At 44.7% G+C, this 15,027-nt stretch overlaps 1 protein-coding gene across 2 annotated transcripts in view; it reads right to left on the bottom strand.

Moving 5' to 3' along the window:
• Positions 1 to 13,788, bottom strand: part of BMP2K (BMP2 inducible kinase) — a 109,041-nt gene extending 95,253 nt beyond the window's left edge. For both annotated transcript variants that reach the window (XM_038398463.2, XM_043513637.1), the window contains exon 1: positions 13,258 to 13,788. In XM_038398463.2, the coding sequence (XP_038254391.1) occupies positions 13,258 to 13,399 (142 nt within the window). In that variant the 5' untranslated portion in view covers positions 13,400 to 13,788. The remainder of the gene's footprint in view (positions 1 to 13,257) is intronic.
• Between the last annotated feature and the right edge of the window lie 1,239 nt (positions 13,789 to 15,027).

Below are 15,027 nucleotides of genomic sequence, written 5' to 3'. Positions count from 1 at the left end.
ACTAAGTCAATGTTCAGTTGTAAACTTTTGAAAGAATCATAAAATTTTGTTCAGAACTATGAACATTTCACCGTTATGAACAACCTCCATTCCAGACATGTTCATACTCTGAGGTTCTCCTGTACTACTACTTCCTTACTTCACAGGGTGTTGTAAAGATAAACTAATCAATGCCTAGGAGGAGCTCAGACATGAAATCACCACTACGGATTAGAAAGGAATTAGTCTGAGAAGTTGACTTTTCTTCACTGTTGAACATGTATTTTGTTGTCATATCAAATACTGAGATTCATTCATTCAACAAAAATTAAGGACTTGGCTCACCAGAGACTTGGTGCGTGACAAGCCGGAATGGGAACTTACAGTGCACTAGCTTGCTGCACACTAACTGCATATGTTCCAGCAGCATATCAAAGTGCACTACAGAACTTTTAATGCACAGTAGCAGGGTCCACAAAACAAGTTAGTGTGTTGCAAGCTAGTGTGCTGCAGATTCACACACCAGCTTCGTGCACACTAACTACAATCCATGTCAGTTAAAGTTACTGTTACTCCATTTTAAACAAAAGATATGCAGGGTAAGTTTGTTAAATGATAAGAGGATACACATCCAAATAAATCTTCTAACATTGATCTTAATTTGTTTGTGTTTCTATGATGCACTAAAAACATAAAATTTTAAGATACTTCTGATTTTATCAAAACTATGCTTTCACTATCTTTTCAATTTATCCTCATCTTCCCACCCACTCCCACCCCATTCTGTTTATTTTATCCACCTATTGCTTTCTCACAATTAGGGTAAAATTTTCAAAAACACATAAGTGCACAAGTCCCTTTTGAAAATTTTAACCCTACACTAAGTTCTCTGGAGAAAGAACAGTCTTCTTTGTTACTCATCTGTACACTGCCTAGCACAATGGAACCCTCACCATTGACTAGAGTTTGTAGGTACTACCATAATATAAATTAATAGTAATGTCAAAGTGTATTAATGTCAATATCTCCAAAGCAACATTTATGAAATGTACAACAAAAAGTGTTTGCAAATAGAATCTATCAAGATTTGACTGGTGGGAAAAATTTTGAAAAATTTACATTAAACTAAGCATAAAACGTCTCCCAAAGAAAAACTGTTAGTTAACAACAGTCTGATTCTTGACCACTATCTTACAAAAAAGCTTTCAGAGCTACTAAACTACCATGTACGTGGGTTTCTCCTTCTGCTAATTTAAGCCAATATCCAACTACAATTAGGCATACACAGAAAATATATTTAGTTTCTCTTTTAAATCAAATTGAGTTTAGACAATAAAGTGGGAAATGTGAAAATAAATTATAATACACAGTAAAATGTGGAAATAATTGTCTAGGGAATGATTGAGCACTAATAATATGAAAAGAGAAGAACTAGACTAAAACTCAGGAATTCCTGAATTTTTATCCTTGATCTGATGCAGACACCCCTCTCCAGCCCTAGGGAATTTTTTTTCATCCTCCCTTCCTCAGTTTCTCCATCTATATAATAGAGCTGAACCTAACAGCCCTGTGAAGTAGATGGGTAATGTGATGTGCTTTTAACATAAAAACAAAGTGTTAAGATCTTATTCTAATTTAGGATACATCAAAATCAATTAAAGTATACTGAGTTAGTATTACTAGTTACTAGTATTACTAGGTTTTACTAGTATTACTAGTTACTAATTTTATTATTCCACCAAAATTAAACACTTTTCAGTGAAAATGAAATGCTAAGGAGGGAGCCCTAACATTTTTTCTTATTTTCTGCCTAGTACCACTACACTGCGTTAAAATGAAGCCTTCCTCTACTCAATACATTCTCAGTTATGCATCATTAACATATGGGAAAGACAAATCAAGAATTACACACATCGACCCATAGGCACTTCCTGTTTTTAAAGAAAATGTATTTGAACACAGCTGCATCCTGTAGAAAGCAAAATGTTAATCTCACTTCATATTGCTATTACTAGAGCTAGTCTATCAGAAGTGTTGGAGAAGTTAAAACCCTAGAATACCTTTTAGTACTCAACAGCCTTTTTTCCTGCCTTACATAACTCTAAGATCAAAAGTTCCTTTAACCCTTCACCTCCTGCCCCACATGCTACTGACATAAAGCTCTCACTGAATTTCATATAGAAACTTAGGTTGTACATGTGGAGTGGCGCTGGGTGCAGAGGAGAGAAGGGGAATGCATGAAAGAACATTTAGGTTGTATAGTTTCCTCAGTCCTCCATTTGGAATATTTTACTTATTTCAAAGCTGTGACTTCAAATAAAAATAACCCTATCAAATATTTAATGTTCTTTCACAGTCACAATAACATTTTATTCTATAAACAGACAAGATATAGAAAATTAAAGTTTATATCATCATCGCCCTTAAGTCTGAAATGTTTTTAAATCTATTCCCTTTTCACTAATTATGCTATTTAATATTTTTGAGGCAACTTGGACAAAAGAGATGTCAGTTCCATTTTTTAGCTCTCCTGTATTAGCACAGCATAGTTGTGTTTAGGGGCAGCACCAGTTGTGAGTTGTGTATTTAACCTTTATCAACAAAGTTTAATTCATATTATGTTTTGTAAAGCCCTTAAACAAACCAGCAGTTTGGAAAACTGTTTTTCTAAACTTACAAGAGGTCTTGATTTTTTCTGGACTACTTTTTCCTGAGCAAACAGAATAGTCCATAAACATTTGAATATCTAAAGCTTTCTAGATTCCCAACAGAAAGGATTCTTATTTTTATTTGAAGATACAAGGAGCAGCATGATACATGTGACCTAACCGCTGAAGTAAGCCTGTGTAACAAAATGTAAGCTTGCAAAACGGTTTCTAAGGCATGTCTACCCTACAGACTTAAGTCAACCTATGTTAGGTCAACTTACAGCCCCCTCCATAATTACTGATGTCCACACTACCCTCCTTCTGTCAGAGGTGCACGTCCTCACTAGGAGCGCTTCCATCAACTGAAGAGGGACAGTGTGGGGGGCTGAGAGCCATGGCTCTCAGCTCCGTGCAGCTCCCTACTGTGGGGTGGGGGGAACGGGGAAGAGGAGCCACCCGGGCTTCTTGCTTCCCTGAGTGGGGAGCCAGGCAGGCACAGCCAGATCGGAGCACCAGGGGCAGCCAGGCTCTAGCATCCCAGCTTTCTTGTCAAATTTCAAGGCTCCACCATGGCAGCCAACAGCTTAAGTAAGTAACACAGTGTCTACAGAGACACTGCGTTGCCCTAATTACACCGACATAAACTTTACACCTCTCATGAAGGTGGAGTTATTATGTCGGCGTAGTACGGTACTTACACTGGCGGGACAAGGCTGTAGTGTGTACACTGACATAATTAGGTCAACGTAAGCTGCCTTACGTCAACCTAACTGTGTAGTGTAGACCGGGCCTTAGTTTCCATTTAATATAGTTACCTAATTAAGGTGTAAAAATGAAGTAGCAGATGTGAACACATCCTCTGCCTATAGGAACAAGAATGGTCAATATTGAGATTTTGATTCAGACTGAAAGTAGAGAATACAAAAATTTATCTGAGCATATATGAAAATTTCCTTTCAAGTCCACAGATTCATCACAATGGACACTTCAGCAGGCTTGCAGTTTGGAGGCAGATCCAGGCCTACCCATCTCTGCCACCATCTCCTGAAGTTCCCTCCAGTTGAGAATTTCCACACACAGATTAATTCAGCTCTGCTTTTCTAAATCATCTGTTTATCTTTATGGTGGGCCACAGTTTATTACTCAAAGAAAGGAAAAAAACCTCAGGAAAGCGCTGGTAGCTTTTCCTATTCTTCATTGTGCTATGTTGCACAGATCCATTGTAATAGGATTTTCACAGCAGTATGCCTCCAGAATGGGAACCAAGACCATCTTTTAAAAATGAACATCCAGAACCACATACATTATATATTACCTACCCCAAAACTTGGTTAATTCTGAGTTAAGGTTTCCCAGTGGACTACTTGTTTAATTTTAAAAATACTGGGTCTCATCACAGGAAACTCACATCTCCAAAATTTTGTCTGAGTGCAATTATTAATTATGGAGGAGATATATTTTAGTGGAAAGTATAATGATACCTTCTGCAGCAGTTTGAGCCAGGTACTGCTATAAGAAGCAGACTGAACTTTTAAGGTAGTACTCCATGACTCTGGAGGCTGGAAAAAGGGTTGCTGACCAGAGGAAACATTTAACTTTGGTGTTTGTGAAAAACTTCTCTTTCTTGAACGCTATAACATTATACTACAGAGAGACTTGACCTTTTTGCTTGGACTCTCTTATACAACCACTTTGAAGTCCTTCTGGAAGAACTCAAAAGTATGTTTCATTCTTTACTACAGTAATTACATTATGGACTTTGCACCACTCAGTAGAATAAGTTACTTGACGACTTCTTTTTAGCATTCATGAGAGAAATGATCACTTAAAGTTACCCGTTTTGTACTGTCTGGTCCTAGAAAATAGATTTTTTGCAATAGCAAACCGCCACAGAGAGAGAGGGGCAGGCATTGGAAGATCCATGCCAGGTTAATCAGTTCTGACAAACATAGCCTCTTTAGCCAGGGAGGGTGGGAACAGTATCACTGCCACCCTCAACTATTCTGGGGCGCAGCGGGAAAGCATAAATCAGAAACATTGCCCAGCACTATGAGAAGTCATTCATCACCTCATATCTTGGTCCAGACCTATGGAGAAGCCAGAGAACTTTATTGCTGTTTCCAGATACAAAAAAACCAAACAACCCACCATGCTGATTTACGAGCGAAGATATTTCTGGGTGAACGTTCAACTCTGCTTAATCCAATATTTACGACATATGTCTCAGAATTCCATCTCCACCTAATAGGCAGTGCGCACAGAAATAAGTAATTTTGCTCCACCCAGGACAGAAATTTCTCTCTCTCTCTCTCGGGTAAGATTGATCATGTTTTTGCTAAATTATTTATGAAAACTATACCAGACATAAAGTGTCATGACCAGAACATCCCTGAAAAGAACAGTGCTTTTAGATCTCATGAATCATTGTTTTCCAGCAGATGGATGCTGTTCTCTCTTTCCGGTACCCATCCCATTCCAAACAAACTTGCATTGCTATGAAATCTAGCCATTTTAAGTCACTGAAAGACTGGCAGTACTCTCCTTGGCATTGTACCTCTTTACAGTGAGGACATGTATATTACAGTGACAAATTTAGTGAAGATTTGTTACTGTATGCTAGCAATTTATGTATAGGTAAACTTCTAAAATACCAATTTGCCACTTCCAGGGCACCAATCCTCCACTCACATGGAGCCTAACTGAAGTCAAGCTATAGGATCAGGGCCTGCCTTTGTAACAGCCTTCAAACACTCAACCTGAAATATTAATTTTCAGAGTTTGAAATGTTTATCCAACACCTACATATCCAACAAAACTAAGCCTATCAGCTGGGGTGAAAATATCTACACTCCACACCATTTCAATTGGAAGAATAGACAGCTGTGTATTCAAATTGCAATGAATTCTTAAATAAATTTCTATTTTATGAATTCCAGTTGCCCTAGACTAAGAGCTCTTTGAGGCATAGACCATATAACTTCCATTGGGTTTATACAGGACCAAACACAATGGTGCCCCTAATCCTGACTAGAGGATTTAACAAAAATAATAATGTTTGCTGAACAGTATTTGACCCGCTGTAGACCTAGCTGAATTAAAAATATATTTGCCAAATAAGTCAAAGAAACAGATACCAGATCTCCTAATACAATGAGACTACAAACAGGGCTGGGGTCTAATAGGTTGCTGTCAAATAGATAATGCTCAGCTAAGCCAGCCCCCACACCTCCAATTACTGCAACAGGTGAAGGCATTGGGAATCCCACTAGGATGCTACCCTGGACCCCGCCCCCAGGACTCCATCTTTCATAGCCTCCTGCTAGTACAGGTCTGATCAATGTGGTACCCTCCATCCCAAACCTCCTCTTCCTGCTGCTCCTCTCAGCCAGCCTTTTCTTCCTGTTCTCCCAACTCTCATACTACTATCTCCATGGCTCCTGTTACAGTCATCTCCTACTACTTTAGCTCTCCCCAAATCTCTTTTGAATTCTCTCCATTGACAGTTCCAGTGCTTGACCACTTCCAATGCTCATCCCAAGAAGCAATGAATTTAAATTGGTCTCACTCTTATCAGTTTCATCGGCATTTAAATTACAGTGAAAACTGACAAGATTGGCTGAGATGGTATGCCTGCATTCAGAAAGGCAAGAGAACCCTACACCAGGAATTCTCAGACTTTTGTACTGGTGACCCCTTTCACACAGCAAGCCTTTAAGTGCAACCCCCCCTTATACATAAAACACACTTTTTTATATATTTAACACCATTATAAATGCTGGAGGCAAAGCGGGGTTTAGGGTGGAGGCTCACCGCTCGCGACCCCCTGAGGAGTCCAAACCCCCAGTTTGAGAACTCCTGCCCTACACCATATTAGGAATATTTTCTTCACAACTATAAGGACTAGAAACTTGCTTTTTACAGGAAAGAGGATAAACAGAACCTTAGAGTTTGCAGAAGTACTTAACATGATAAAAGGTTCTTACAGGCCCTTTCGCAAGTAGATTTTTTTTTTAGCTCTGCTAATTTTTAATTCCACATTTTCACTTTCATTTCTTTTGGCTTCAGTGGAAGGATTACAGATGCAGATGTCTTCACAATGCCATTAACTATCAGTGCTGAGTACAAACGTTGAACATTACCTACTAATTTGAACACTAAGTTTGACTTGAATGCTTTCTAATGTAATCATAGAACAAAAGCAGATACACACAAGAGTATGAAGTTATAGACAATATTATATTTTATGGCTAATGCGAAGTTACTTGATAACATAGCAGCCAACAAAAGGGACAGGCTACACACATATTACTTTTTTCCAACCCTTAGGCTGATGCAGTATCCCAACATCATCCACCTTAAATAAGAGTTTATATTTTTAAGTGACAATTTACAAACGAGATTACCAGTCCTCTTAAGTATGTAAGCCTGAGCAAAACGCTATCCAATTTCCCTGTTTTCTACCACAGGCCTATTTTAAGTCACCTCCTCAACTATTCGAGAAACATACCCCTACACAATCCAAGAAAACTGTATCCTGCAACAAGCCTTGCAAAGGCAGATCCCTGTACTGAGCCCCATTGACTTCAATAAGGATATGTCTACACTACAAAATCAGGTTGATTTTATAGAAGTCGATTTTTAGAAATCCATTTTATACAGTCGATTGTGTATGTCCCCACTGAACACATTAAGTCGGGAGAGTGTGTCCTCAATACCGTGGCTCGCATCGACTTACAGAGCAGTGCACTCTGGGTAGCTATCCCACAGTCTCCGCTGCCCATTGGAATTCTGGGTTAAGCTCCCAATGCCTGATGGGGCAAAAACATTGTCACAGGTGATTTTGGATACATGTCATCAGTTGCCCCTCCCTCCCTCCCGTCGTGAAAGCAACAGCAGACAATCGTTTCTCGCCTTTTTCCTAGGTTACCTGTGCAGATGCCATACCATGGCAAGCATGGAATCCACTCAGCTCACCGCTGCTGTTGTGAGCATTGTAAACATCTTGCGCATTATCCTGGCATATGTGCAGAACCGGACTAAGAGAGTCCAGCACGAGAATGATTGTGATGAGGACATGGACACAGACGTTCCTGAAAGCATGGGCTGTGGCAATTGGGACATCATGGTGGCAGTGGGGCTGGTTGATACAGTGGAATGCCGATTCTGGGCACGGCAAACAAGCACAGACTGGTGGGACTGCATAGTGTTACGGGTATGGGATGATTCACAGTGGCTGCGAAACTTTCGCATGCGTAAGGGCACTTCCATGGAACTTTGTGAGTTGCTTTCCCCCGCCCTGAAGTGCAGGAATACCAAGATGAGAGCTGCCCTGACAGTTGAGAAGCGAGTGGCGATAGCCCTGTGGAAGCTTGCAAAGCCTGACTGCTACTGGCCAGTCGGGAATCAATTTGGAGTAGGTAAGTCTACTGTGGGGACTGCTGTGATCCAAGTAGCCAATGCAATAACTGACATTCTGTTATCAAGGGTAGTAATGGGAAATGTGCAGGTCGTACTGGATGGCTTTGCTGCAATGGGGTTCTCTAATTGTGGTGGGGCAACAGACGGAACACATATCCCTATCTTGGCACCGGACCACCTTGCTAACCAGTACATAAACCGCAAGGGTACTTCTCATTGGTGCTGCAAGCACTGGTGGATCACAGGGGACGCTTCACTGACATCAACATGGGATGGCCGGGAAAGGAGCATGACGCTCGCTTTTAGAAACTCCGGGCTGTTCGAGCAGTTGCAAGAAGGCACTTGCTTCCCAGAGCAGAAAATTACCGTTGGGGATGTTGAAATACCAATAGATATCCTTGGGGACCCAGCCTACCCCTTGCTCCCATGGCTCATGAAGCCGTACACAGGCAGCCTGGACAGTAGTAAGGAACAGTTCAACGATAGGCTGAGCAAGTGCAGAATGGTGGTAGAATGTGCCTTTGGACGTTTAAAAGCTCACTGGTGCTGTCTGCTGACTAGGTTAGACCTCAGCGCAACCAACATTCCCATTGTTATTGCTGCTTGCTGTGTGCTCCATAATATCTGTGAGAGTAAGGGGGAAGACATTTATGGCAGGGTGGGAGGATGAGGCAAATTGCCTGGCGGCCAATATTGAGCAGCCAGACACCAGGGCGATTAGAAGAGCACAGCTAGGCATACTGCGCATCAGAAAGGCTTTGAAAACCAGTTTAATGACTTGCCAGGCTACAGTGTGACAGCTGTGTGTGTTCCTCCTTGCTGCAAACCCACCCCCTTTGTTGATTTTAATTCCCTGTAAGCCAACCACCCTCCCACCTTCAATCACAGCTGGCAAAGAAAATAAAGTAACTATTGTTTTGAAACCATGCATTCTTTCTTTATTAATTAAAAAAAAAAAGTGAGATAACTGACAAGGTAGCCCGGGTGGGGTGGGGGAGGAGGGAAGGACAAGGCCACATTGCTTATTGTAGCCACACTACATATCAAAACTGTTTGAATGACAGCCTTCTGTTGCTTGGGCCATCCTCTGGAGTGGAGTGGCTGGGTGCCCGGAGCCTCCCCGCCCATGTTCTTGGGCATCTGGGTGAGGAGGATATGGAACTTGGGGAGGAGGGCGGGCGGTTACACAGGGGCTGCAGTGGCGGTCTGTGCTCTTGTTGGCTTTTCTGAAGCTCCAGCAGACACTTCATCATGTCCGTTTGCTCCCCCATTAGCCTCAACATCGCCTCCTGCCTCTGCTCTTCACGCTCACTTAATGCTTTCCTGGCCTCTGCCACTGAATTCCTTCATGCATTAAGCTGTGCCCTATCAGTGCAGGACTACTGCATGAGCTCAGAAAACATGTAATTGCATGTGTGTTTTTTTCACCTTCTAACCTGCGATAACCTCAGGGACGGAGATGATAGGGGGAGCCTAGAAACATTTGCACCTGGGGGGACATAAAAAGGGAGAGTAAAATTTAAGATGATACATTTCTGAGAACAAAAGGGAGACTCTTTCACAGTGAATCAAGCAATTCACAGCAGATAGCACACGTGCTGTAGGTACAAGGTCGCATTTTGCCTTTTATATTGAGCGCCTGCCAGTATGGAGCAACAGAATTCGGTTTCCAGGCAGCCATGGTAAGCCTTTTGGTACACAGGGTTGGCTTCTTACGCCTTCATAACATGTGGCAATGGTTTCAAACTGCAGCGCCATCCTTTCCCATAGCAAGCAATGCCAGTTGGGTTTCCACATTTAAAAGGAGGGGCTGCGGTCTTTGGGTGGATGTGCAGCGCACACCTCCCTCCACCCCACCACGTGGCTATTCTCTGGGATGATCACTTCACCCCTCCCCCCGCCATGTGGCTGTTCTCAGGGATAATCCCTTTTAGCCAAGCGCAAACAACCCAGCACGAACGGGGTCCTTTTACTGTTTCCTTATAAAAATTCCCCTATTTCAACCAGGTGACCATGAATATCACATCACTCTTCTGAGGCTAACACAGAAAGATATAGACCGAATGTTGCTTGAATGCGACCAAAACCCAGGACCATTCGCTGCCATGCTTTGTGCTGCAAGGATTCCAGACTACTTACTACTGGCTTGGCGTGGTAAAGTGTCCTACTGTGGAGAACGAAATAAGGCAGCCCTACCCAGAAACCTGCTGCAAAGGCTTTTAGAGTACCTCCAGGAGATCTTCATGGAGATGTCCCTAGACACTCCATCCCCAGACACATTAACAGACTTTTCCAGTAGCTGTACTGGCCGCGAATGCATCCCAATTCTTCAGAGCAAAACAAACACTATTGCTTTTAAACCCTGTACTGTAGTTACACTCACCAGAGCTGCCTTCTCCGGCTTCAGGGTCGGGGATCCCGCCTTGGGAGGGTATTGGCTCCAGGGTGATGAAAAGGTCCTGGCTGCCAGGGAGAACAGATTCACCGCTTGCCTGCTGAGCGGTCTCCTCCTCTTCCACAAAATCCTCCTCCCTGTTGCGTGAAACTCCCCCCTTGCAAGTGTCCACGGGCAGTGGTGGGGTCCCCCCCTAGAATGCCATGCAGCTGATTATAGACGCGGCATGTATGGGTCTCTGACCCTGAGCAACTGTTTGCCTCCTTTGTCTTTTGGTAGGCTTACCTGAGCTCCTTAACTTTCACACGTCACTGCTCTGTGTTCCTGTTGTAGCCTCTCTCCACCATGCCCTGTGCGATTTTGGCATATACATTAGCATTTCTTCTTTTAGATCAGATTTCGGCCTGCACAGATTCTTCTCCCCATACAGCAATCAGATCCAGTGTCTCCCTTTCGGTACATGCTGGAGCTCGTTTGCGATTCTGGGGGGACTGCACGGTCACCTGTGCTGCTGAGCTCGCCACGCTAACCAAACAGGAAATTAAATTCAAAATTTCCTGGGGCTTTTACTGTGTACCTGGCTAGTGCATAAGAGTTCAAAGTGCTGTCCAGAGCGGTCACATTGGAGCACTCTGGGATAGCTCCCGGAGGCCAATACCGTCGAATTGCGTCTGCACTACCCCAAATTCAACGCAGCAAGGTTGATTTTAGCGCTCCTCCCTTCGCCGGGGAGGAGTACAGAAGTCGATTAAAGAGCCTTTTAGGTCGACGGAAAGGGGTTGGTTGTGTAGACACATTCGTTTTAAGATTGACCTAACAAGGTTAAATTCGACCTAACCCAATAGTGTAGACCAGGGCTAAGGCTCCATAAAAGGATCCACCTGCATTGCTAGTTGTGGAATTGGTGGCCTAAAACTAATGCACGAGTACTGAGCTCACTTCCAAACTGCAAAGCAAAACTACCCATCTTCTCAATATTGAACACTAATTCAATTTTAGCTAAAGGGATACTGTCAACTAATACTTGTGTGAAAGATTAAAAAAATCCATTATAATAGATAAAAATATTAATTGAAAGGTGAGGTGGGAAAATTCCACTCTACTTTTGGCATCAAGTGCTGCGAAGTGCATGGTCAGTATTCCTTTGTGTGGGTGTTTAAAAAGGAAATTATTGCAAAAAATTTTGCACAAAAGCTAAAGATACAGTAACAAACTATTCATTTCATATTTTTAAATCAAAAAGATCTCAAGAGGACAGTGTCCCTTTCAGAGGGCACTAAAAGTCAGGGTAGGCAAGTTCTTCTTTAGAATTCATATTTTTCAATAGACCTTTCAAGGTTCTAAAGAGGATTCCCAGAATCCCACATATTTTTGAAAAAATGAAAATTCCACAACAACATACTCCCATTGCAATCCTTTTTCAATAGTACGGGATAAACAGAGTACTCAGATCTACTATCAGTATCCGCAATGCTTTAGCTGTTTACCAATTCTCTCACTTTGAAATAAGGAAATCAATTTAGAACCTATAAACGTTCTTTGTTTGGCATTAATAGCAGTTTAATAAATATATGCAACGGGTAATGAGAACATGCAAACCTACACAATTGCACACAGTAGTTGGGTTGAGAGTTATACATAAACCATGAAAATCTGCCAGCATGCATATGCACGTAAGTCTACTCTCTGACAAAAAACATTAACATAATTTTATTCACTCGACTGTTTTCTAATTTTGCAGGAATACCACACCGCATAGGTGTATTGCGAATACAAAACTGGCCTTATGTCCAACCATCTGAGAAGGGAATTTTACAGTAGTCTTCATAGCGTAGTGTGTACATATTTAGCTAAGGGATAAGAACTACACTGGTTACTCCCACAATAAGAACCCAAAATCAGATACTAGTCAAGGTTACCTATGTTATTTAGTTTACTAAAATGCATAGCATAAATGACCAAATATTGCCCATTCAGAGCTTTTGTTGTCTAACATAACTTCACTGCAATGTCAAGCGCACGTTTAACAATACAAGCAGCATGCTAATGATGGAGTAATTAATCAAATATTGTTGCAAGGGGAAAGACAGGAGTCCTACTGCATATAAAGCTGCAAACACCACACATTCATTGCTGATCCAAGTACAACTCTGTTGAATTCTAGAAGTTAGGCCTTAATATCAGCTTCATTTAGAATTACTTAGCAAATAGGACAAAAATCTTATACAAGCCCATTCTCTGGCATTGGTTACTGTACGCTACACACATTCTCTGAAACACCATTTGATTTGACCCAATGAATCATCAGATCCAACAGCAACATGCCACTCGCTAGACAATTTCATACTGGTTTACTGGTGACAATATGCCAGGAAACTCTGTAAACCTCAGAAGGAGGCCAATGCACCAGCCAATCGTTTAAAAAAAAAAAATCACTAACCGGCTTATAATGTGCATGCAGCTATTTAGAGTCTGGGAAGGCGAGCCAGTGTCGGGGGGGGAGGGGGGGAGAAAAAAGGGGCGATCCAAACGCCTCCGGCTTCTAGCCCAGAGTGGGGGCGCAAAGGGAAGATCTCTCTCCTTCTGTCCCCCAACTTTTTAGTCGTCTACGGGAGCCCCCTTCATTGACTCTGCAGGGCTCCTGCCTCCCAGCCCCGCTTCCCTCCCGCAGGGGCACGGGCTGGCACTCGTGGCCCTGGGAAAGCGAGCGGGATGGGGGCTGCCCCGCCGATCGCCCCCGAAGCGTCCCCCAGCGAGAGGGCGGGGCCTTTGCCCTGGCACTGCCCACCCCCACGGCCCGGGGCCCGCACCAGTTACCTTCCGCCAGCAGATCCTCCAGGGTGACCTGGTGCCGTCCCACAGCGAGCACCCGGCCCGCGGCGCCCGCTCCGCCGGAGCCAGCGCACGTCGTCCCGCCGCCGCTCCCCTCGGCCTTGGGCATGCGGGAGAATTTCTTCATGGCGAGCGGCGGGCAGGGGACGCAACCGGAGAAGCGCAGGCAGTGCCCGGCCCCGCAGCGGGGGTGCCCGGGGGTGGGGGAGGGGAGGGGGAAGCGCTGCCCGGGGAAGCGCTCGCCGCTGCCCGGAGCCGGGCTGCGCGCCTCACATTCCGCCCGCGGGGAGCTGCCCCCGCTCGCTCACTCGCTCGCCCGCCAGGCAGCGGCACCGCGGCCGGGGGGTGGGAAGCGCCGGGCCCCGCTGCGCCCCCTTTGCTCCCGCTACCGCCGGTCCGGGGGGGGGGGAACCCCGCGCTGCCCCGCCCGACGAGGATTTGGCGCCCAGCCGCGCCGAAGCGAGCACCCCGGGATCTGCCAGGGTCCAGCCGCCTCGCCTAAGCTGTGTGCGGTCGGCGGCGCCTGCGCACTCCTCCGGTTCCGCCCCCTCCCCCGCCCCGCGGCCGGAAGTGAGGTCGCCGGGCCTGGCCAGCACGGGGGGGCGGGGGAGGGGGAGGGGGAAGGGAAGGAAGAGCTCGCGCCGCCCTTTGAGAGCCTCGGCCGTTGTTGAGAACGTTGGGGCTGGACCCCGCCCGCCGTTAGAGGGGGGGACGACCGTTTCGAACGCTGGAGGAGCAGGGGTTCGAGCCCCGCGCGGAGTCTGGCGCGCGCGGGGATGGCCCAGCCCCGAGGCCAGGGGGAGAGCAGCCCGTCCCCAGCCAATGCTTAATTTGTAATGAAAGAGGTACTGGGGCCCAGGCATTTTTTATTTTACATTCATAACGGATGCAGCAAGCCCAGCGGGGCTCTGAAGGGCCAAGCCTAGAGGTGCCGGGGATCGGCCCTGTCAAGCTCTGGCACAAATTAAGCCCTGTCCCCAGCCAAGGCTTAGGACAGGCCCAGCAGGCATAGTTATTCTTGGCAGCAACAGCCCTCTCTTCCTTTCAATCCCAGCTGCTGGCACATCCAAGCGCCTGTGAACAGGACATCGCAAGCCCTCATTTTCTGGCTCCTAGGTGGAGCTGGTCAAAAACTGGCATCATTTTCCCAAATTGTCTGCAGGAAAGGAAAAAAGGGTTGTGAAACTTTCAACCTGCAGTGAACGAGAGAAAAAACTTAGCCAAGGTGAGGGGAAGCCCATCTACTACGGTGATGAAGGTGTTTTAAGAGCCTGCGTAGACTAGAAGAACTAGCTGACACAGAAAACAAGTGTAATCACACTTAGAGGTCTATAAAATCATGAGTGGTGTGAGCAAAAAAGTGTTATTGACCCTTTCAGACAATACAAAAACCTCATGGTCAAGCAAGGAAATTAATATGCAACTGGTTTAAAACTAAAACAAAGTACTTTTTCCACACAACACACAATTTAACCTGTGGACCTCACTGCCAGGTGATATTGTGAATGCCAAAAGTATAATTGGGTTCATAAAAGAACTAATTTTTTTTATGGAAGATAGGTCTATTAGTCAAGATGGTCAGGCATGCAATCCCATGCTCAGGGCAGTCCTAAACCTCTGACTGCCAGAAGCCAGATCACTCCAAAATGGCCCTGTTCTGTGCACTCTCCCTGAAGCTCTGGTGCTGGCCCCTGTGGGGGACAGGATATGGCTAGATGGACCATTGATCTGACCCCATATGGCCATTCTCTTATG

Source organism: Dermochelys coriacea, chromosome 4 (assembly GCF_009764565.3).
Source record: "Dermochelys coriacea isolate rDerCor1 chromosome 4, rDerCor1.pri.v4, whole genome shotgun sequence".
In the NCBI taxonomy this organism is placed as follows: Eukaryota; Metazoa; Chordata; order Testudines; family Dermochelyidae; genus Dermochelys; species Dermochelys coriacea.
The sequence above is the reverse complement of the archived record's forward strand: the minus strand, read 5'-3'. Positions and strand labels throughout refer to the sequence as shown.